Source organism: Drosophila subpulchrella, chromosome 3L (genome assembly GCF_014743375.2).
Source record: "Drosophila subpulchrella strain 33 F10 #4 breed RU33 chromosome 3L, RU_Dsub_v1.1 Primary Assembly, whole genome shotgun sequence".
Taxonomy (NCBI): Eukaryota; Metazoa; Arthropoda; class Insecta; order Diptera; family Drosophilidae; genus Drosophila; species Drosophila subpulchrella.
Genome location: NC_050612.1, coordinates 25,113,258 through 25,135,451, shown reverse-complemented (window position 1 = coordinate 25,135,451; position 22,194 = coordinate 25,113,258). Strand labels below are relative to the sequence as shown.

The 22,194-nt window shown below is 37.3% G+C and overlaps 2 protein-coding genes across 4 annotated transcripts; one reads left to right on the top strand and one right to left on the bottom strand.

Moving 5' to 3' along the window:
• Positions 1–763: 763 nt before the first annotated feature.
• Positions 764–21,294, bottom strand: LOC119553171 (ral guanine nucleotide dissociation stimulator-like 1). Of its 3 annotated transcripts, none has more exons than XM_037863408.1 (7): positions 20,941–21,294; positions 16,884–17,259; positions 4,522–4,623; positions 3,685–4,068; positions 3,105–3,620; positions 2,882–3,034; positions 764–2,824 (listed from the first exon to the last, which is right to left on the bottom strand). In XM_037863408.1, exons 2-7 carry the CDS (start codon positions 16,908–16,910, stop codon positions 1,673–1,675), a joined length of 2,334 nt encoding a protein of 777 aa, XP_037719336.1. In that variant the 5' UTR covers positions 16,911–17,259; positions 20,941–21,294; the 3' UTR covers positions 764–1,672. The 3 variants fall into 3 exon arrangements, with proteins under 3 accessions (XP_037719336.1, XP_037719337.1, XP_037719335.1); XM_037863409.1 differs by lacking the exon at positions 20,941–21,294 and adding an exon at positions 17,404–17,449; XM_037863407.1 differs by lacking the exons at positions 16,884–17,259; positions 20,941–21,294 and adding exons at positions 8,993–9,541; positions 14,176–14,895.
• On the top strand, positions 17,826–19,062 carry LOC119553172. Its single transcript, XM_037863410.1, has 3 exons — positions 17,826–18,085; positions 18,140–18,305; positions 18,369–19,062. The coding sequence occupies exons 1-3, from the start codon at positions 17,882–17,884 to the stop codon at positions 18,428–18,430; spliced, it is 432 nt and encodes a 143-aa protein (XP_037719338.1). The 5' UTR covers positions 17,826–17,881; the 3' UTR covers positions 18,431–19,062.
• Positions 21,295–22,194: the final 900 nt, after the last annotated feature.

The window sequence follows — 22,194 nt, the reverse complement described above, 5'->3', positions numbered from 1 at the left end:
GCCGACAAATTATACGCGCCGAAAAAGGGGTAAGGATAACGAAATTTGCTTTCAGCGGAAGTTGGGGGCGGGTCACGCCAGTCGGAGGTGCAACTTGTTTTCGTTTCCGACCAAAAAGTTGTTAAAAAGCCAAAACAAAAAAAAAAGTAATTTATTTCACTTTTACTGCCTTCATCTCGGCTGTGTGTTTTTGTGTGTGTTTGTGTGTGTCAGCCTGCAAATGTAATGAGATGTTTTGACCCGCTAACTTGGTCCTTTCTTCTAACCCCTTCCCTCAGCCTTGCGGACGCTGATTTGGTTTGAAGCCTTGGCCAAGTTCTCTTGGCATCGGCTGCTTGATAATCAGATTTTTCCACTTTCCGTCCTCCTTCGCTTTTCACATCGAAATGGGTTAAACTTTTTGCGTCGACTTGTTGGGGGTTAAGTTTTCCCATAGACAAGCCAGGCTAATCAAAGTTGGGAATCAGTTTGGTTGGACTACTAATACCTTTAATGGAATGACAAATTTCATGACAAAGATGGGTTGGAAAGATTCTTGGGGATATCCTAAATCACCATCAGAAAAGCCCTGAAATCGATGGTGTGACACCTAAAAAGGTTTTCTACAATTTGATATATTTCGATTGGTTTCGAATCGAATTGGTATCTTTTGTTGTTCATAAAATAAAATATACCTAGAATACTTTTAGCTTAATACCCTTGATTCTTTTTTTAACTTACTTCAACCGCAAAATTTATTATAAATTCAAAAGGCAATCATTAAGTTTTCTTTTGGTACAATTTATTTTTCAGAAGAACGCAAATTATAGCATTTCATTTATATATTTACAATATTTCTCTGTTTTTCCTCTTTTGCTTACTTCATTTCGCATTTAAATAACTAGCATATTTAATATGTATAAATCAAAATAGATTCTTAGGGTATTCCATAAATGTATAATTGTTTCGTACTCTAATTTTCAATGTAGATAACTTACAAAATCTGAAATACAGTATCTTAACCGCCTAAATTTATCAATAATTATTATTTGTTGTTGTGCACTCCACACGGAAACAGTTACTAATAGTACTTATTGTTTAATTTGTATTTATAATACACGTACAGTGGGTAAAAACATCTATACAAATATGCTTAGTTGTTTGTGTTTGAAAGACCTCAAAGTAAAGTTCTGACAAGGAGGATCCTTAAACCAACTCAATATCCGTTTCAAGATCCCAAATTATTGTACCACATTTAGAATATCAATTGTTGTATATAAGTATGTGTGTGTGTGTTTGTAAATATCAGCAAATATTCCAGTAGAGTCTCTATATTAATATATGTTTTGGATTGGATTTTCGATATACTTATACAATAAACTCTAGGGCTGGGAAAAATAAGAGATTACAAAAGTTTGCTAAGTGCTAATTGACAGGTTTGAATCGAAAGACATAAATCGAAATATAATCAGTATTCGAAATAATTTCTTCTACTATTCCATCACTTCTCAATAAATAACTTAAACAAATTACGAACCTAAATAGAAATTGGTTTATCCAGTTTTGTCATGGGCGAGTCAAGCTCTAGCTATTTACATACAATTTCCGACTCCTACCAAAATGTAATCCTCAAACCTCACTACTCGCCCTCGTATCCCAGACACCATAATTGGGACAGGGGCACGGCTGTGGACTAGCTTCCGGCCACGCCCTCTTCCTTTCGCGGTCTCAGGATAAAGTTGAGGTTGTAGGTCGTGTTCACCGCATAGTAGACATTCGCATTCTTCGGCATTACCAGTTCTTTATCGGGCAGAACCTGGGCCAGCGTATACCTATCCGGATCATCCTCCAGTCCCAATTTTAGCATAGCATTTCGTATCACCTGCGGCGTTCGCTCGTTATTTCCCAGCATAATGCTCTTGTACAACACAATTCCGTCCAGCTCGATATTATCCGTTTCGTAGGTAACCCGGATGATATAGAAATCCGGAGCGGACTGGGGAGTTCCACTCGATGGCTGCACCAGCTGGGCGTTGATATGGGGTGATCCACCATTCGTAGTGCCATTCCCATGCGATTTCAGGCCATTTCCCATGGACTGGGAGTGCGTCAGTTTCCCAGACTGTCGACCGCCAGAGTTACTGGAATCCAACGATAGATTGGACACACTACTCGAGGCGGACATTAAGGAGGCGTGTTGATGGTGGGCATCTCTGTCCAGGGAATTGTGCCTGGAGCTGGTGCTGCTGTTCAGTTCGCAGTAGAACTGCGATCCCGCACCGCTGCTCGAGTTGGAGTGTATGGAGTCAGTCTTCCGGTGGCCTATTATAGAGGCCGTCGATGAGGCGGTCGTGTTTGTCAACGAGGTGTTAGTGCTGACCACCGATTTGCGGGGCGCCGGCGGTGGTGGTTCCAGTCGGCAACTCAGCTCGAAGGCCTCCCGCTCATCGAAAACCGGCATCGAGTTGAACCAATGATCAAACAGGGCATCTCCCTGGAGATTATAAGTGTTCGCCGCTCCCTGTAGCAACTTTATCTGGGCCAGCACCTCGAATTCTTTGCGCTTCTTGTCGAAGTTGATGAGCTTATCCTCGGTGAGGTAGTCCGGATTGGCCGTATGGATCATGGTCAGATCGGTGAGGAAAGTACCCAGATAGGGTATCGTTCCGTGGGATGTCTGAGTTCCTAAATTCAGAATGAGCTTCTGAAGGTGCCTATCGCTCTGGTCACTCTGTCTTCCAGGATCGGGATTCTTGGCTGTACCCTCGCGTTTTAACACTTCTCTCAGGGTCCACGCATTGTTGTCCTCTGAGCAAATATTCGCCAGCTCCGTAAAGACTTCCATCTGTTAAAGAATAATATTATTCGGGACTTTCTTTATAAGTATGTAACCAAAACTAACCCTTTCTTTAGGCAGCACTTCCCAGATCTTGGAGAGGCGGTATATGGAATTGGAATTAAGGGCAGATATAATGGCCTTGAGCGAACTAAAGTTCTTGAGCATACGCAGCTCCTGGGCAATATCAATCCAACGTGAAATGTTTAGAGCGCGCTCCTGTTAGATAAAAACCATATATATATAGTAATATATAATAATATTCTTAAGACTTCATAGAGACACCCACCTGAGGCTTCAGGCGATCGATTAGGATGCTAGACACCACCCTGAAGAGCACCGCATTGAACTGGTTGATGGTGGCCACCACAGTCTCCGATCCTCCACTATCCCGTCGGGCCCAAGTGTGCCCGAGGCATTGGTGAGGGATCAGTCGCTTAAAGAGTTCCGAGTCCATCCGGGTCAATTGCTCGGCAAAGTGCCGCACGGGTACGTGTGGAAAGCGGAAGGCCTGCAGGAAGTGGGTGGGTCCGCGGTAGATGGGCCCATGGACCATTGGCGTGAGATACATGCCATTGAACTGATCCGGCAGGTCATACGATGAGCCGTAGTGCGTGGGTATCATGAATTGCTGCATCTGTTGCGAACCCGCCGCAGAGAGCCATGAAAGACCATTGCCCTCTGAGCCACCACCGCCGCCTCCTCCTCCATTTCCATAGGCAGTTCGGAGGAGCCGCTCCAGACGATTAACCACCTTAATGTACAGATCGGATCGTTTCAGTCGCTTGGAGGCAAAGGTCAAGATCTAAGGATACAGATATATAATCAGTAAATTACAATTATTAAATACTGTCTACTATATCCCATACCTGCTGCAGATTGTCCTGATGCCAATCCTCCGGGAATCCATCTAGCCAGACGTGCAGCGCCGAGACCAGGGTTTTCTTGTGCTGCTCATGGATGGACGCATGGGGATCATAGGCGGGATCCATGGCCTGGCCATTCTGCTGCGCCTGCTCCACCTCCTCCAGGTGCTTCTCGTGCAGAGTATCGTAGCGCTGCGTCAGCAAACTCAGCACCTGCTTGGGCGTGGAGAAGGTGCGGTAGGTGGACAGGAAGACGTTGATGAAGGTGGACTCCAGCTCCCCATCGTCGGTGGCCAGGGCCTCCACCAATCGGGCCAATGTGGCCGCCTTCACGAAGCGCACTCGCACTGTCTCCCACTCCAAATGGGAAATCTCATCATCCGAGTCCTGCACGAAAAAAGGAAAATCGTATTATTTAGTAATATATATTATTTAAAAAATTTTTAAAATAAACATCACCATTTTTAAAGCCTTAAAATTATAAAAACAAATATTTCGAAACCTAAAATCCTAAGTATGATATTTTAAAAATTATCACCAGCATATTTAAAATTTAAAAATCTTAACTTGAAAAAAACATTTCTATTCTTAACCAAGTACCAAATACAAATTCTACTTTAATTAAGTAAAAAATATATTTTGAAGCAATAACTCAATAACATTCATACACAAGAGCGTTAAATATGTTGTGGCATTTTTTTAAAGATGAAATATTTATTGCCTTTGATTTAAAATCAAGAAAATGAAATTAAAAGCTTGAGGAGATTGTTTTTTCTATCTTAAATTGGTTCCACCAAACGATTCCGTCCTACTAAGTAATTGATATTGGCGATTACTTACATTGCTGGCGGTGGGCGTGGGTCGGTGGTATCGCACCTTTTTCAGGTACACGGTGAAAATTGCATTCTTGTCATGCTCTTCGCCCCAAAGGCGCCACGTGGGCTGCAAAATAATGAAAAGAGAAAGTGGATTAGTCTTCGTCTTGTTGATTGCTTTTTAGTTTTCTAGGCTGCCTGATTTTCCTTGAACTTTGAGTGAAAACTTTGTTTTGACAATGCCAAAACTGGTTTAATATTTTTTAAAAGCCAAAAAGAAAACTTAAAGTAAGTATATAATATACTCGCTTTTATTCAATAAAAATCGATATAAACAATATTTGAAATCTGTGTCAAAGCCAAAGATCATTGCTAGTTTATAGGCAATCAAATGTATCATGCATCTAAATTTAGCTTTAGTTTCCGACGTATTTTTAATTTATTTCCCCTTAATTCGAGTTCAACAATTTTTAAATATTCCCAATATAAACAATATGTCTTTAGATATTTGCAAATTGTTTTCAATCCGAAATTTGTTTGTTTTTGTGGAAATTCGGTTGTCTGGCATTTCCATTTCCGTTTCGTGTGGCATCTTTGGCAATGTTAAGGCCCAAAGAACATTTGTTCATGTCTAGTCGTGGTATTTTAATTGATACATAAATTCTTTGCTAATTTGTTGGACAAAGCAAAACTAAATGTGTTTTTAAAAGAGATGAAAATGTGAATGTTTTTACGATTGTTTGGCCTAATTGGAAAGGGCAGGCGAATTTAAAATGACATGAAAAATTGCGCAATTTCAAATTGCAGTTCCAAATAGTTTATTAAAATCTGAAGACAATAAATAGGGCTGCCAAGAAATCTTTTGATACAAAAAGTTCAGTTTCACACGCACTTATTTTTGTATTTATACCATTTTTTTCCCAAGGCCCTATGCGTCCGGAAAAATGCCTAACATATTTTCGCTTAATCAACGCCAAAGCATTAAAATTCTAATTAGAAAATCATGCAACACACAATGGCAGCGCTTTACAAAATACCTTTTGTGTTTATGTAAAAACTATGTAAATACCCCACACAGACAGACGGGCCCACATAAAGTGAATGCATGAGTGTTTAAATTGAAATTTACTCGCAGCAATGCCAAAAGCGTGAAAAAGCATTAAACGAGAAGTGAATGAATAAACGAGCAGCAACAGCAACCACAAGGAGAAAGGCACGCAAAGTTCGTTTGTGAGTGTTGGCGCCCCCCAATAATAAACAGCAACAAAAGTTACAACAAAGCTGCGGATTAACCCAAGTCACTATAAAAAGATTTTCCTGCACGGAAAGAAAATACTATCGGAAATCCCTATCAATTGGGGGGGTTTTATTGTTCTGCTGTATGTTTAATAATATATTTTTAATTCATTTTTATTTAGTTTATATTTCTTTGGGTCAATGTTACTTGTTTTTATAATGGATGTATAAATACATAAAAATGTTCATTCATGCCTCGAAAGCTTAATATAATAAGATGTATTCGTATTCAATTTTAAAAATAAACGAAAAATAAGCAAGCTTTCAAGAATTATTCATGACAGTATTTAAAATACAAAAGTAATACGAAAACAATATGTGAATAATAAAAACTAAAAAGAACATCACATAAAATATAAAACATATTCAACATAAAAGTGAATATTTTTTTAAAGTATTTAATTTTTTTAAGTTTTCGAAAAAATATCCCATCTTCATCGAGCTATTATTTTACATTATTTATGTATTATAGGCATCAAATGATTATTTTCAAAAAATTGCATGCTTATTTATAATCTTAAGTTGTATTAGAAAAATAACCACATAAATAACAGATAAATTATTATTTTCCCCAAGCTTTCACATAAAAATTTGGTTAAATATTAAATAAATAATAAACACAAAATTTAAATATTTTTTCTATAAAATAAATTCATCAAATACACAAAAATGGCTAAATATTTATTAAATATTAAATTAAAAATTCAAATATTTTTTCTTCGTGAAGACAGGGCTACAACAGCAACAACATCCAGCTGACCCCAAATGAGAATGTGAAAAGGAATGCAAAAACATAAACAATCTTTGATCTCACACGTACACGGGGTCATCCATCCTAGACAGACAGACACGAATCTCATGTTGATCCAATTAATTGCCCGCATGCGCTTTGATTACACCAAACAAAGACGAACCAAATTGCTTCAATGTTTAGTTCACTTCGCCATCATTTCGTAATTTTTTATTGAAGTACTTTAATATTTCGTAAAAACATGGAACTACAAAATGAGCCCACACTTCTTTTTCCCCCAGGGCGTTAAGTGGCGGACATGGGAGGGCAATTTGTTTTTTCTGTGTAATTGTGCATAAATTTTTGTTTGCTCTAAGATGAATCTGGAAACAGCTGAAACATTTCGAAAAGGCCTTGCAAAAATAGAAGACACGATGTGGCAATGTAAGGGCATTTGGAAGAGCGCAATCTTGCAATCCATTTGCATTAAAAAAAAAAACTTAGCAATAGCCGGCTATTAGTAAAAAAAATTCAATAACAACAGCTGGGAAAAAAAGATGCCTAACTACTGCTTCCTGCTGAAAATTCGAAAACATAAGAAACAAAATTGCAATTGTTTTTAGCCAATTGTAGCATGCTTGAGCTTAATTGCCGCTCTCTGTTTTATTTTTCGGCTGACTGATTTACACACACTTCCCCTTCCCCAAGTCATTAGGCATATATGTACAGTGGACATTGTACACTGATAAAAAAAGGAATAGTTGAAATAAATATCTGCATATTTTCTTATAAAATATTGGAACTACATACAAGAAAAGCAAAACATAATAAAGTCCATAATTTAATATATAAACCAACGTGGAAAATATTAGTTTATATTTAGATACATAGATATATTTACTTTAAATAATTTACGTCATTAAAAACAATAATTTCATTATAAATTCATATTTTAAAATCTTTAAGGTAAATATAATTGTTAAATCAAATGTTTTCATATTAAAACTAAATAAATCCCGAATTGGATGAAAGGCATAGCAAAAAATATTTAAATTGAATATAAAATCCTTGGATTTACTACGTTTTTATCAGTGTATGCATAATATAAATATGTACAATGTGAAGGCAACATTTAATCAATTCCGATCCACGATCATCGACGCCGGCAGCGACTTTTCCTTAGCAGCATCTGCCAAAAAATCTTTTGCCGCTGTTCTTCTTGATTCGCATTGTTGAAATACACGTACATATAGCGAATACGTATTTATTTAATTTATTTGTTATTTATTTGGCATTTTTTGTTTTGGATGCCTTATACGCGCTGGGATCATTTGGTTTTTGCTGTTTAATTAATGACGCATTATGGCAGCTCAGTTCAATTCCCCATTTGCGTCAAAAACTGAAGGAAATACTAGTACAGCTACTTAAAAATGATTTAAAGGCACATATTTGCTGGTAAATCATGTTTTAATGGACTTTGATTTATTATTTGCAAGCTGAAAAATTGAGTCATTTTCAAATATTGTCCAGCCAGAAATAGAAAATTTTAAGATCTTTATCAATTAATGTTGACTATGCAATTAAATTATTCTCTAAAGATTTTAGCTTTATTGGCATTTCCCCTGAAAATAAGATTAAACGGTTTTCAAGCGCCAATTTCATTCATTCACTTCCGTCTGTGAATCGCACATGTCTATTATTATCACCAGGTTCAAGTTCACAGACAATTAAGTGATATGCTTTGCTATCAGACAATTGTTTGGCTTGGTACATTTGTATACAAGTAAATAACTAAATTTGTGGTTTTGTATTTAAAATTGTGGATTTAAGACATTTTTTAAGCTACTCGTTATTTGAGCAAATGTCTCCATGCAAAGCTGGTTATTAGCAAATAAAATGACCCAGCAATTTTGCTTCAATTAGAAGTCTATTGCATCAACCTACATGCCTGAAATTCTTGCATGCAATTCAAGCAATTAATTAGTGTCAATTAGTCAATCAATTGGGCAAACATAATTAAGCCGGATGTGACTCAGGTATCTGTAACTCAACGACTGTCTCAAACCAAATAAAGCCAAAGAGAAGCAAAACTTGGGGAAAAATGGCATGAGAAGATATATTATTAGGTGTTTTCAAGAAAATTATATTATTTAAGTGACTTTTTAAAGAGAAAGTTTTTTTTTTCACATTGTTACAGAAGTTTTTTAGCTGAAAACTTTCCGGTTAAATATAGCTATGTTTTGGCATTAAAAAAAATGTTGAAATAATAAGTTCTAGAAATAGAAACCTATTTTTCGGTACATTTTACAATTACTTGTAGGCTAAAATAATAATACGATAATTAAAATGTATCAAATGGTTATAAAAGTCTTAACATGCATAAATATACCTAAGCATATCAGTTTTGCTTAGGTATTTATAAAATATGGTTGGGAAAACCGGATGAATCACAACTTTGTAAGTAATTTACCTTCGTGTAGGTATAGTTTTTGGCGTGCAGATCTTTGGTCTTCTTGGAGAGATTCCTTAGAGTGGCACCTGTGCAGGCACACAGGTACTTCAGGCTGGCCACCACCTTTCTTTCCGCATTAAGGACCGCTGATGAAACATCCAGATCATCATATGAGTGATACGAGCTGTTCCTTCTCGGTTTGGCCGATGCAGATCGGGATCGACGCTGCGGCGTTTCCTGGTGTTTTTGGCACTTGTGAGTTGGCTCAGCTGTGATCAACGACTTTTTCCTCTGCCTTGGACATGTGTGATGGTGGTACTGCCTCTTCTGATCCTTTGTATCCTCCTGCTGCTGCTGATGGTAGGCGCAGGACTGGCTGGTAGTGTTGTTATTCACCAGCCGCCAGGCACTACTAAAATCGGTATTATCCAGCGGAGGCATTAGGGCGCGGTTATATCCTGTCAGATCCTGCAGCTGATAGGCGCAGGTGTGGCTCTTGATCAGAGCGGGCTTCTGCTGGTGCTTTTGGCTATGCGGGCATTTGCAGTTGGCGCGACTTGTGAAATTCTGCAAGTTTTTTGGGGGGTTTTGTGTTTAGATTCATATAGTTTTTTTTGGGGGGTGTTAAACTCTCAAGAGGTTGCTTTGTACTTGATCTTGGCAGCGGGCTGCGGTTCATTGATTGACTGCGACCCTCAACCCACTTGAGCTGTCTTCGCAGTTCGTTCACAGAGCCCCTGACCTTGGCTACGATTTGACTCCAAAGACAAACACACACGAACACAATCCACTCGCATTGTTCAGCTGTATTTGATGTTTATGAGCTACTCACAAAAACCAAAAAAAAAAAACACCCAAAAATAGACAAAAAACATTCCACCAAACAAACAAACGAAAAGTGTATTTTTGACAAGCGACTTTGTACTTCAAGTGGCGCTCACAACTCACTCATCCCCTCCATATTTGGCTAAAATGGGAAGTGTTTACCCCTCGAACCCCTATCGTAACCCCCAATGCCCAGGGGTAAATTTACCGGCAATCTTTGTCTAACAATTTCACATTGAGTTAGGCGCGTTGTACATCCCGGCCTTTAATCGTAAACAACATCCCAAGTATGATCATTCAGGCCCCCATTCAAGATGTGTTCAACTTTTACCAGGAAGTTATTACGGGCAACTAGTTTGTTTTTGTTGTTTTTGGGCCTTAGTATTTTACGCCTATTGACAGCTGCGCACAGTTTCAGCCAAGGAAATATTCATCCGAAAATACTCTAACAAAGGAAAGCGACCGGAAGAATTTCCACCAACAAAATAATCAAGATCAAGATGATATTTTTCAAAATCTACATCATATTTGATGGAGATAAAATTTATATCATTTATAAATATATAACATGGTATTTGATACATATTTAAAACATTTAAAAGAAATTTATCAGATCTGCTTTGGTTTTTTGATAAAACCAAGTATTTCTTGCTTCAAAGAGTATTTCCGCTTCGTTCAAATCAACCGTAACTCTGCAATATTTTGCCTAGATAAATATTTTCCTATTTCTGGTGTGGAAACTGCGTTGCGCTTTCCTTTTCTCCATCAGTTTTATGGCATTTACCTCGCCAGAGATGAACTGGCCCAGCCCATTTCATGTTGAGTTAAGCCATAAATTCAGGCCAACTCCGACCATTTTGCAGTATTTTTTTTTTTTGCTCAATTACAGCCCGGCCTGGCTACATTGCCAATTACATAACTTGTTTCTGGCCAAATTCGTGCGAAGAGAAATGTCATTTGGTCGGTAGGTCTTTGAGCCAGTTAATCTCGGCTAGGAGGAAAACACATTATTCAGAGACAGGTCAGCGGTTGGTCGTGCGTGAGGAAGGGGGAAAAAGGTCGGGTCCAGAGGTCTCGAATCTGGAACGTGCCTCGCGTGGCCAAGTATATCAAATTATATGTGATGCCTTGAAATTAAATTATCAAGAAATGCAGCGAAAACCAAACAATCAAATACGCATCACGAAAATCAAATCGAGCAGCAATCGAATATAAAACCCACATCCGAATGCCACCCGATAATTGAGGCACGTCCGTCTGGCATGATTCATTCTTCAAAAGGGGGTCTAGGATTTCTTCCCGGAGGCGAAGCCATAAACTAGATGCAATCTCCTAAGTCGAGCATGAAATATTTGAGATTTGTATATTGTAAACAAAGTGAAACATTTTCTATTGGAATTAGCAAATATATTTATGAGAGAAACTATTTTAAATATACTAAAAATTTTTTAAAATAGGTTTCTAGCAATTCAAAACTCCTATGAAGATGAAGTGAATTGTTATTTTTTTATTGAAGGCAACACATTTATTTCGATTATTATCATATAATTATTATATTAATTAATATATTTCCTCTATAGAAAATAAAAAACATTTTAAAATACTTCTTAAAAATTTTAAAACAGAGAACTATTAAGGAAAACCTTCAATATATTCCCACACTAGCAACGCTTACCCTGAAGATTGCATACTAATTACCATGAAATATTTCCCGCTGAACTAGAGGCGATAAGAAAATATGCTAGCTTATTACTTAAATAGAAAACAACAAAGCTTTTCCAAGTCGAACTTTGAGCGCAGAACTGATTAGAGAAAATCCTTCAAAGCTTCAGAACCAACAGCCCAGACCCATATTTAGATACATATAGGCGCATACATATTTGTAATTGTTTTGTTTGAGATGCCTTCGTCTAATCAATATGCACATATATTGCACTCGATTCGTACCAAGCCCCAGAACCTGAACACACTCATTTCATTCACGATTATTATTACAACGAATGCCAAACGAGACCGATGGAAACAGAACACGACTCTGGGAGGAAACGACATTTGCATACGGTTGAGTTTTTACCTTTTGCGTCCGAATGAATCATCAGAAAATACCCAGCCCAGTAAAAAAAACAGACGCAGAAATAAAGCTCATTAAGTACTGAAATATTATAGTATTATAATGCCAGACGGGGCAATTGTCAAACATTTTCGTGTTTGTGTATACAAGCCGCTCATTTATAAAGAAATAGCATCCAAGTATGATGGGGCGGCTAATTGGTACGGCCCACATCATCTGTCTATATATAGATCAGGTGACCTTTACTCCAGAAAAGCGTGTGGGTGGTGGGATTTCTGTTTTCTGCAGGGGGGTTCTTTCAATTACAGATTTTTGCAAAAATAGCCAGAAGCCAGAAACCAAAACAAAGGGGATTCGAACAACAACATCAAAGCGGATGGCCATTGGTTTTGCATTTGCATTTTGGGGTGAATTTTTCAACAAACATCTGTACAATCGAGGTCAAAATAATGGAAATGATTTTTAAATAACATTTAATAAATAATTTAAAAATTTTAATTTCAAACTTTAATGGTACGATCTTATTATGTTTTTAGTTTGATTTTACATTTTTGGAGTTACAATGGAACTATTTAAAACTAGTTTCCAAATGATTGGCAAATTCCTAGAGCAATAAATTAGGTGCCAGAAATTAGAAACAAATTTCGTTTATTTTCTAAAATATTTGAAATCATTAATTTTGACCAGAACTGTAGGCACAAATATCTATTTTTAATTCGACGACCCCTGGCACGAGTTTGTGAATTGCAGCAACAGAAGCAGCGGCAAAAAAAACAACGCAAAACAAAATTGAAAACGCCAAAGGAAAAAGAAACTGAAACTAAACACCACTCTCCCCTCTGTCATCTCTGACTGACTGGCTAAATGACTCTGACTGACTGTCAGTTACATGTGACTGCATCCGACGCAGTCAGCTTGACAACATTTGTTGCTCCCCCCGGTATACAGTAAAAAATTTAAGGGAATTGCGACATATTTTTATGGCTATGGTCCACTTTTACATACCTAATAAAATTTAAAAAAAAAATATTTTTCCAAAAAGAAAAAATATTGTTTCCAAATGTAAACTTTTTTGTATGGTATGTAGCACCATACTATCCTGATAGATCCAATACCATTTTTCATGCATCTCCATTTCAACAATTTTAATATCTCCTAATACTAACCGCTACCACATCCTGTTTTGAAACTTTTTTAATTTTAAAAACAATTATATCCAAATAATCTTTTCTGCTTGTGCACCCATTTGTATCTACTACTCAGCTTCCGTCCCGCTCTTTCGACTATTATCAAACCACATCCATCGGCCGGCAGAGATGATGTACAAACAATACGAAAACCTACATATCAACTTGAACTAAAGCTTGAGCCACTGAGCATAGCTCTCCACGTAAATTATTTTTATGCACTCTCCATCATTTTCCAGAGGAAGAGGGCGGAGCTTTTGTTTTGCATACAATGGGAGCTGATAAATGTTTTTGAAGGGGTCCCGAGCCCCCAACATAAACGGATGATAAAGAAACAATACCCAAAACGAGACTGCAACTGAAATAATATGTGGCCTGTTCTCAAATGATTCATTTTTAAATTCATAACTTTCGGTGCCTGGGAACAACAGAAACTCCGTACCTTCATTATTCATCACTTAAATATACCCCAAATACATTTATACAAAACTTTACTATGCTTCTTAAAAATCATACAATTTCTAAGCCCCTGTTATGCCAGTTATGTCACTTCTCATGTGAGTTATTTATAACTTATCAATATTATCAACTTTTATCGATTCCTAGTCCTTCCCCCAGAGACGTGTTTTATTTCTGAACTCCACTAAGGCGTAAAGTTTCCATGCCATTGCCTTTTTACCCATAATCGTTGTTGGCATTTCTTTGTGATTCGACACTCAAGACACTACAGTAATCCCTCTCCACACGTAACCAGATCAAGTACAAAGCAACTAGTTTTTATGATTGAGAATTGTTGGACTACAAAAGGTGCGCATTATCGATAATTATCCATGTTGTTGATTTAGGGGCGAGGGTCAATAGTAATGAACAAGATAAACCACCTACAACTGACATGCCCTCACAGTGGTGTCACTTATCTTATCTTAACTTTTCCACTCTGAATCAATGAATAGAATGTTATAATCCAAAATATATTTGCTTTAAACATATTGGAAACTTAAAGATTTTAATGAATCATCAAATGAGTGACCACTGTAAGGGCAGGATAAGAACCCATAGATCTTGAGAGCGCCCCTTTTTATTAGCCCTGATGGATTACGATGCTTTATTTTTTTTACCATTTGAGATTGGCTTTTGTTCCTTGAGAAATGTGGCTGAGATTCCCGGTGATGCACTGCTAGGTTTTTCCTATACGTTATCCTCTTCTCCTTTCTTCTGTTTGCCTTAATATACACGGCTCCTTTGATGGCTTCTGGTGTTTTATTTTTACACCCAAGTGCAGTTCAATGGATGTGGGGGAAGTGGGGGTGGTGTATAAGTAAAGGCAAGTAAAATCGATATTCCTGCTGCTCTTTTTATTCTGGGCTTCTGTGGGCTGCTATAGCAGCTATACCGTTGTTCAGCTTCCTGGGAACGATGAGTCAACGGGACATAGGAGAACACACCCAGGAGCAATATTTGTAGGTGGGGGAGGGTTTGTTATATTGTTTTTTTTATTACTGGCTAGTGGTAAGTGGTGAATCCTTGGTCCGCGGAGAAGGGTTCGTTGCACTACGCCTCTGCGTCTGCTTTGCAGTCTCCTTTTGCTCTCGTGCTTTAGCACACCGTTCCTTACTATTTATTTGTTTTCACTTTTATCTCTTCTTCTTTTTCTGCTAATTTTGCACTCGCACACAGGTAAACAGCGATTTTCGGGATACCGCTTGCATTTTCATTCGCTTGGCTGAAAATCTCAACATGAGATATCCATGTATGTAATTACAAAAACATTATACAAAATTCACATTCGGGGGTTTCTCCAATTGGAAATGGGGGGGCGGCAAAACGCGCGCGAGACAAACACACAAAGCTCTCGGCAGAGAGACACGCGACACAACCGCCGCCAACAACAGTCGAAAACGAACTCTGCCCGCTTAGAACAAAACGACCGCCCGAAACCCCATCGCTGGCATCCAGCCCTCTCTCTTACTCTCTCCATCTCTGGGGGATCCACTCTCTCCCAACAAGAACACAAGCAGTTGGCGAGGGTTGTTCTTACTCGACGCCAGACGGTTGTAACTGTAGCATCCCCATGATGCGCTCTCCCAACTGCGCGCTCTCTTCGCGTTCTCCCAGGTATTCCAGTTTTGAAGCGTGGGAACTTTTAAACCTTCACCTTGTCTAAGGGAATATTGGAAGTATGGAGCTCTTTGTAACATGCTTAAAAATATGAAAAAATGAAACAAGCACAAAAAGTCTTAAAGTTATAAAGAATTTATTTGCTTTAAATATATATTTTTTCTCTTTTAAAATCATGTACAGTTGTGTATCTTGTGTTATTTCCAATATCCATTGCCAGTAAATAGACCAATAGATAAAGAATTCTCAGAATTATTTTTCTATTAAAAATTGAACTTATTCGTTCGTCTTGACTTGACCTTGACATCGACCTTGACTTTCGATTTCAATTAAGTTAGTACAGATTTTTGATTTCCCTTAGAGATAAATTATGTAATAAGTATCACTTAGTCGGTTCACGCTTACAAACAACTTTTTGCTTGTTCCAACCATTCTCGCTCTGTTTATGTTTTTTCTGATGAGCAATTGAATGGCTTGTTTGTTTCTCATCAGAACTCTCTCATCCACTCTCTCTCAATGGTGGTTGTGTTTTTTTTTAGTATTTTCTGGGACAACTTTACACTGACCCCCACAATATCATTTGTTTTCATTATCTGTTCACATTTATCAATGGAATTTATGATCCTATTTAAATTTTAAGACCTGCCTTGTTTTTGATTAATGCCAAAGAAGATATTTAAATAATTTTCCCACTTGTGTTGTTTGAATTTTTGGACTATCTATTGACCAGCCGGCCAAACATGTGAACAGGAATGACATAATTATGGAAATGGGAATACCTGAGTTTTGTCTGGTATTTGGTTACGATATAAAGAAAGCTGACGGGGAAATCAATAAGCAGAAATATTAATAAAACGTACATTTACGTAAGCGCCAATCAAACGATGTCTGTTGTTTTGTTTGTTGCTCGTAGACGTTGGATAAACATTGGACATCGAAAGCACGTCAATTGATCAATTAGCGAATGCAACAAGTTTTAAGACAAAGGGCGGTGATATATGTATACATATCTATGAGTTATGCACTTGGGGATGCTGATAACGGTTGTTGCATAACACAATCAAAAGAGATCAATTGAAGATGGAGTTGTAATGGGGTTATTAAGCTGGAACTCAATTATTAAGATTAAAATTTATATAATTTATTTCATTCATAATTTATATCATTATAAACATATATTGTACCCTTCTTAAAAAACGGAATTTAAGATTAAATGGCGAGGAATAGAATTTAAAAATAAAAATGTCTCATAACGAGCATATTTTTTAAATGACCAATTTTTTTTCGAAAAGTTTAGTCATAACAAAAGATTTCTTGTGAATTTGAATTAGTAATAATAAAAACCCTAAATGAAATGTCGAAAATAGATTATGGAATTAGAATTTAAGTGTTGTTGTAAAATACTTATAAGGGTATCACAATTTCTTTCGCTTATTCACACTTGTACACTTGATAAATTATTTTCGATATTTCGAAATTGGTTCAATAAAAATGTTACAGCTATTAAGGCCACAATTCCGGGTTCACATTGATTCGGTCTACCAAATATTTGACCAAGTAATTAGCAGACTTCGGCAAAAGCTTCCACACAAAGTTCGGCGCTCTGCGAGATACTTTCAAAATGACTTTCTATGCATTTCCCTGTTACTTTCTACGCTCGCTATATACTAGAGAGTACCATGTACGAGATAATAGGTTAGCTACTCACCAAACTATCGGCCACATTTTGACTCATTATATTCCGCAGCGTTGACGATGGCCAGATGCTGCAATTACTTCAAGGTGCGTGCTGCTCAAAATCTGGTGCGATGCAATTGCCGTTGGTGGTGGTGATGTGGATGCGGATGATGATAGTGATGACTGGTATCTGTTGGATACGCGCATTTTGGCTTGGCACAGCTAACGACGAACAAAGACTCGAAGACACACACTTTGGCGGACACGTGTAACGCGTTTACTTAGTTATTTCTTTTGGGGTTGTGCAATTCGCTCGGCCAAGCGGATGTATCTGCAAGATACGCGACCAAACTTGCAATCGTATCGGCACACAAATTTCAAGTTTTCTTTTCCATTTCGTTACCAAACTGCAAGAAAGCGACAAAACATTCGGGTGAAAACCATATCAGCTCAATGGAAAGTGCGACAGTGGCAGCAGCCCGTAAATGAAACGGTCAATAAAAGTTTATAGGAAAAAAAAACACTCAAAAATGAATCAAAACCCAACGCACACAAATTGTTGGCATTCCAGAGACTTAGAAGCCCAAGACCGCGGAGACCAAGCGCCATCGACCGCCCAGCAACAACTAACCCGAAGTGGAATATCATGAATGCGGTTTGAGCGTGGCGCGCAACTGATTTACGATATTCGCTGCACGGCCACAGTGGAATGTATCTCAACAAAACCACTTTCGCAAAAAATCTATCTTCAAATTTGGTTTAGCTCCTCAGATATACAACTATTTAAGCACTAATAAAGAGTCTCATTTATAATACTAAAATACCAGTAAACAATATAAATTACTATACGGTATTCGCTATGGGGGTAATAAATATTTACATTTTTGGCTTAATCAAACATATGACTAACTTAAGGGAGTATCCAAGATTTTTATCAGGCAAGTACGTCTCATTGTCGTAAAGTTTTCTGTCACATTTAGCATAAATTTATTTCGTTGGATTGAAGTGAAAAATATTTTAATTACAGAGATGTGCTTTGACATCCGAGGTAATTGTTATGCCGCCATATTTAGTATATATGCATTAGGCGCTCTGGAATGTGGCTTAAGAGTCTACGAGTTGATATTTATATACAAAGCTACAGGAGTATTAGGCTGCTTTATATTCGCCATACTGATTTGTTGGGTAGTGGTGTTCATTTTCAACACGATCCTGCTGGTGGCTGTGATAAGGGCAAGTATAACTTGATATTTTACAAGTTACAATTGTTAAAATCTTTATTTTTAGGAGAACTCTAGACTGGTTCAAGTCTATTTGTGGGTTGGCCTGGTATTTGGGATTCTTTTGTGTATAATGCAGTTAGTTACTTATGTGAATTTCCCACGAAGCCTGTTTAAGGAAGATAAATATCTTATGGAAATTCTTATGGCTTTGCTTATTCCGAGTTACATTGGTGAGCCTGCCTTCAATATACCGCTTAGAAGGTTTAACTAGCAAATTGTTTTGTATTTTTCAGCACTATGGGTCGGTTTTATAATTTTTCCCTGCTATTATTTTGCAGAAATTTATGTTGAGTAGTGCATTTCCTCACCATATTTGTCAGAAGTCCAAAATATATTGCTTACAACGTTCTGGAAAAGTGGGTAAGATTAAGCCGAAGGAATTGCAATTCTTTTTTGGAAGAAGCTCTGCACATCCCACTGTGCCAATCTAAGCAAGTGACATTGGCTGTGGACTTGACAGCACCTAATGATGGATTTCTTTTTTAAGACTCGTAATCGCAGTTACCCCTTTTTCTAAGGGGAAAGAGCCGGGCAAAAGATAGCGGCTCGTCTCGAAATATTTAGCTAACGCGAAACAAAAACATTAATGAAAGTTTTTCAGCCGATGTTTTTGTTATTTTATGCTCTTCTACCTGTTCGCATTGGATCGCTGGCATGGTATGTGTTCTGGATAGTTCGCTCAGACACACATGAAAAAATGCGGAAAATGTTTGGCCAGACAATACCTGGCCAAAGAAAACAAAACAAAACAAACGAAGAACAGGTAGACGAATATCGTCAACACTTAAAGGCCTGCCAAACGCACAGGGAGAAACGAGATACAAAATCTTAGAGAACCTAGAGAGAACGCGGAACCGATCAGATGTTTTTGGAACGAATATCGTAATCGGAGTTTGGTACTATAAATGAGTTTTCAAAGGGCATATAACCAGCTATTGTTTTGAATATGATTATATTTAATAATAAAGTTATACTTTTATATATTCTTGATCTTGGTAGTACAAGCTTTCATTGTTGGCTTGAAGATAACTTTAATAATCTCTACTTTAAATTTGTATTTCTTACATTTAGTATATACGGAGCGCCCATTAATATGCTCAATTTAAAAAAGGTTATTAACTTTTTTTTAAAAAAGATCCTAAGATTCACATTTCAGTGTCATTAGGGGCAAGTTTGTTTGTTCAAACACAAACAAAACTTGAAGTATCATCAACCTTGATTACCTTGAGCTGAGAGTGACCCTTTTCAAAACCCCATAAATAAGAAGCAAAAGATGAGGTACACAGAAAAATATTGGAGTTACTGATTCTTTTTTTTAAAGTGAACTTAAAGGAATATTAAATTGTACCTTGATATTAAAAAAAAAAAACTAAGTCTAAAGATATACAAAAAAAATTTAACAAATATTCTTTAGTATCTGGTAAAATATGCTCAAATTTCTTACTGTGCAGCTTTATTGCCAAGCTAAGCTCTTAATTATAAGTTGTGGATCTCCCTCTCCATCCATCCCTGTATACGCCCCTTCTCCCCCTAGTTAGTTCTTAGAACCATAAGACATCATCAATTCATTAGCATTTTAAATTTAAAACAAAAGTTAAAACAAGCTGCTCTACGTCAGCGTTTCGCTCTTTCTCTCTCTTCCATTTTTTTGCCTTTCTGTCAACTTGGCGAGCTTTTTGCGAAATTGGTTGCTGTTTTTTATATTCTCGTTTCGCTTTTTTGTTTCTTACACCTCCACACAGCTGAGTTTGGATCCATAAACGATATAAAAATATTTATATATGTTCCAGACCCGGTGATATATGGGCTACCTTTTGTTGCTGTTGTTGCTGCTGGGCAGTATTGACAAATGGAAATTCTGAATCGGTTGCTTCGTTGCCATTTATTTTTTGGCCTGGCTTAAACTAAATTAACTCTCTCCCACTCTCTTTTTCTCTGTTGCTGTTGCCGTTTGTATCTTTTTCTCTACCTCTCTCTTTTTTTTGCGATTGCAATCATGATCTCACTCTGTTGTAGTTCTCAGTGTTTTTAGCTTTACGATATCGAATTGCTTTATTAGCCAAAAAAGAGGAAAGAACGTTGCCGAGTAAAGTCTTTTTAATTCGTAGTTTTTGTTTTCTTCCCTATTTTGTTCGATTCCATTTCTGTGATTTCGTCTTTGTCACTTTAACACTCGTTTCGAACGTGTTTTTCGGCGGTAACACGCAAGCAGCTCTATAAAATGGTAGCTTTTGATACCAATTTATCTTCAGATGAATTTTGTCATGTTTCCAACTTTATTATTATGTCGTTAAGGAACATTCCGTTAATTACACAAGGTATTTGGGGTTTCTCTTTTTATAAGGTAGAAATCCTTTTAGCTGTTATGAACTTGTTTTCGATCGAATAATGTATTTTACACCAAATTAGTAATGGTTAACTCCCGTTGATTTTTCCACGACAGCTTCACAATTTTCTAGTTATTTGTTGTATACTTTTTTGTTGGCTATCTCTTGGGCCAACAACTCAAAAAAACACGTTGCAATTGGCAACTGGTTTACAGCTATGCAACGGCAAACACACACACTCGCGGCTATATATTTATGTGCACACACTTGCCAGCGTCTAGGTAGACACAAATACAAAAGCAAATAAGTGTTGCAGGTGTGTAAATGCCAATTTTTTTTTCCACTATACTATATATAAGCACTTTTTTTGTAAAAATTTTACATTTATACTTTCGAGTAATTTGCACAATTAATGGTAATTATTTGATTGGGTATTTTCGATAAGCCCAAAAAAAAAGGCATGGATTTCGCTGTATACCTTTTAGATTTTCATGCTGCTTGATTATTTTTTTGTTGTTGCCACTTTTGTGCACCTTTTTTTCACACACAAACTCGAAACAGAAAATGCCATTAATGATACGATGTTGTTGTCTTGAGCACTGGAAATTTTCGTTACGCTTTGGCAGACATTACGAGCCACGCTCCGCATCCGCGACCCCCAATCCACATCCGCAATCCGCCAGCAGCGATATGATGGCTATATCTATCTGTATATTGTTGTTGCTCGCGGGTGTTGCTGCGGTAGTTGAAAATGGTTGGAGCGGTTTTGGGACTACTGGGATCGGAACCCGGACTCGTCTATCTTTGGTTACACGTAGTTTGCGACTGAGGCGCGAGCAACTGGCGAAACACACGCCGAACTCAAAACTGAAGCTGGTCCCGTCTTTTTGGCCCGGCCAAGAGCCTCTCTCTCGCCAGTTAACAATGGCAGGTGAGAGCCGCTGCAGCAGAGAGCCAGGTATCAGGTACTGAGCGAATCGTGGTAGCTCAGATTTGTTGACCAAACGATCTACCTGGGTGAACAGCACCACAGAGCCATGGCAAAACGATCCGGCGAATATCGTAAGCGATATTGCTACGCTAGTAAAAATATTCAGAAATCTCTTGGAAATCTATATACGACCAAATTCTGAATTCCAATGGCATTCAGTATGGGAACCAAAAACTGCACTTCTATAATCCATAACTTTGGTAATTTGATCCCGATTTAGACGTGGGATACCCTTTGATTTTGTGGTTGAATTCTCTAAAATTCAAATTCAAATTGTTCTTTTAAAAGAGGGTCAAAATGTTAACCCAATTTTGTTTTTTTTTCCAATTTCCAATGGTCTCCAGAATGGGACCCAAAACTGCAGTTCTAAATTTCATAACTTGGGTAATTCGATTCCGATTTAGACGTGGGATCCCTTTTTGAATTTGTGTTTCAATTCTCTAATATTCTGCATTCAAATAGTCATTTTAAAAGAGGTTTAAAATTTTAGCCTATTTTCATGTTCGATTTTTTCGTATGAATTTGTAGTTAAATTTTCTAATATTCAGCATTCAAATTAATCTTTAAAAAGAGGTTCAACATTTTAGCCTATTTTCATGTTCGATTTTTTCGTATTTCTAATGGTTTCCAGAATGGCACCCAAAACTGCAGTTCTAAATTTCATAACTTGGGTAATTGGATCCCTATTTAGAGGTGGGATACCTCTATGAATTTGTGGTTGAATTCTCGTATATTATAAAT

Coding starts and splice junctions, on each gene's coding strand:
- LOC119553171 (XM_037863407.1), bottom strand. Junction 4,069..4,521: donor CCACGCCCACCGCCAGCAAT/GTAAGTAATCGC, acceptor TTTTTCGTGCAG/GACTCGGATGATGAGATTTC. Junction 2,825..2,881: donor AAGTGCTGCCTAAAGAAAGG/GTTAGTTTTGGT, acceptor ATTCTTTAACAG/ATGGAAGTCTTTACGGAGCT.
- LOC119553172 (XM_037863410.1), top strand. CDS start 17,882: ATGTGCTTTGACATCCGAGGTAATTGTTATGCCGCCATATTTAGTATA. Junction 18,086..18,139: donor TGCTGGTGGCTGTGATAAGG/GCAAGTATAACT, acceptor CTTTATTTTTAG/GAGAACTCTAGACTGGTTCA. Junction 18,306..18,368: donor GCTTATTCCGAGTTACATTG/GTGAGCCTGCCT, acceptor TGTATTTTTCAG/CACTATGGGTCGGTTTTATA.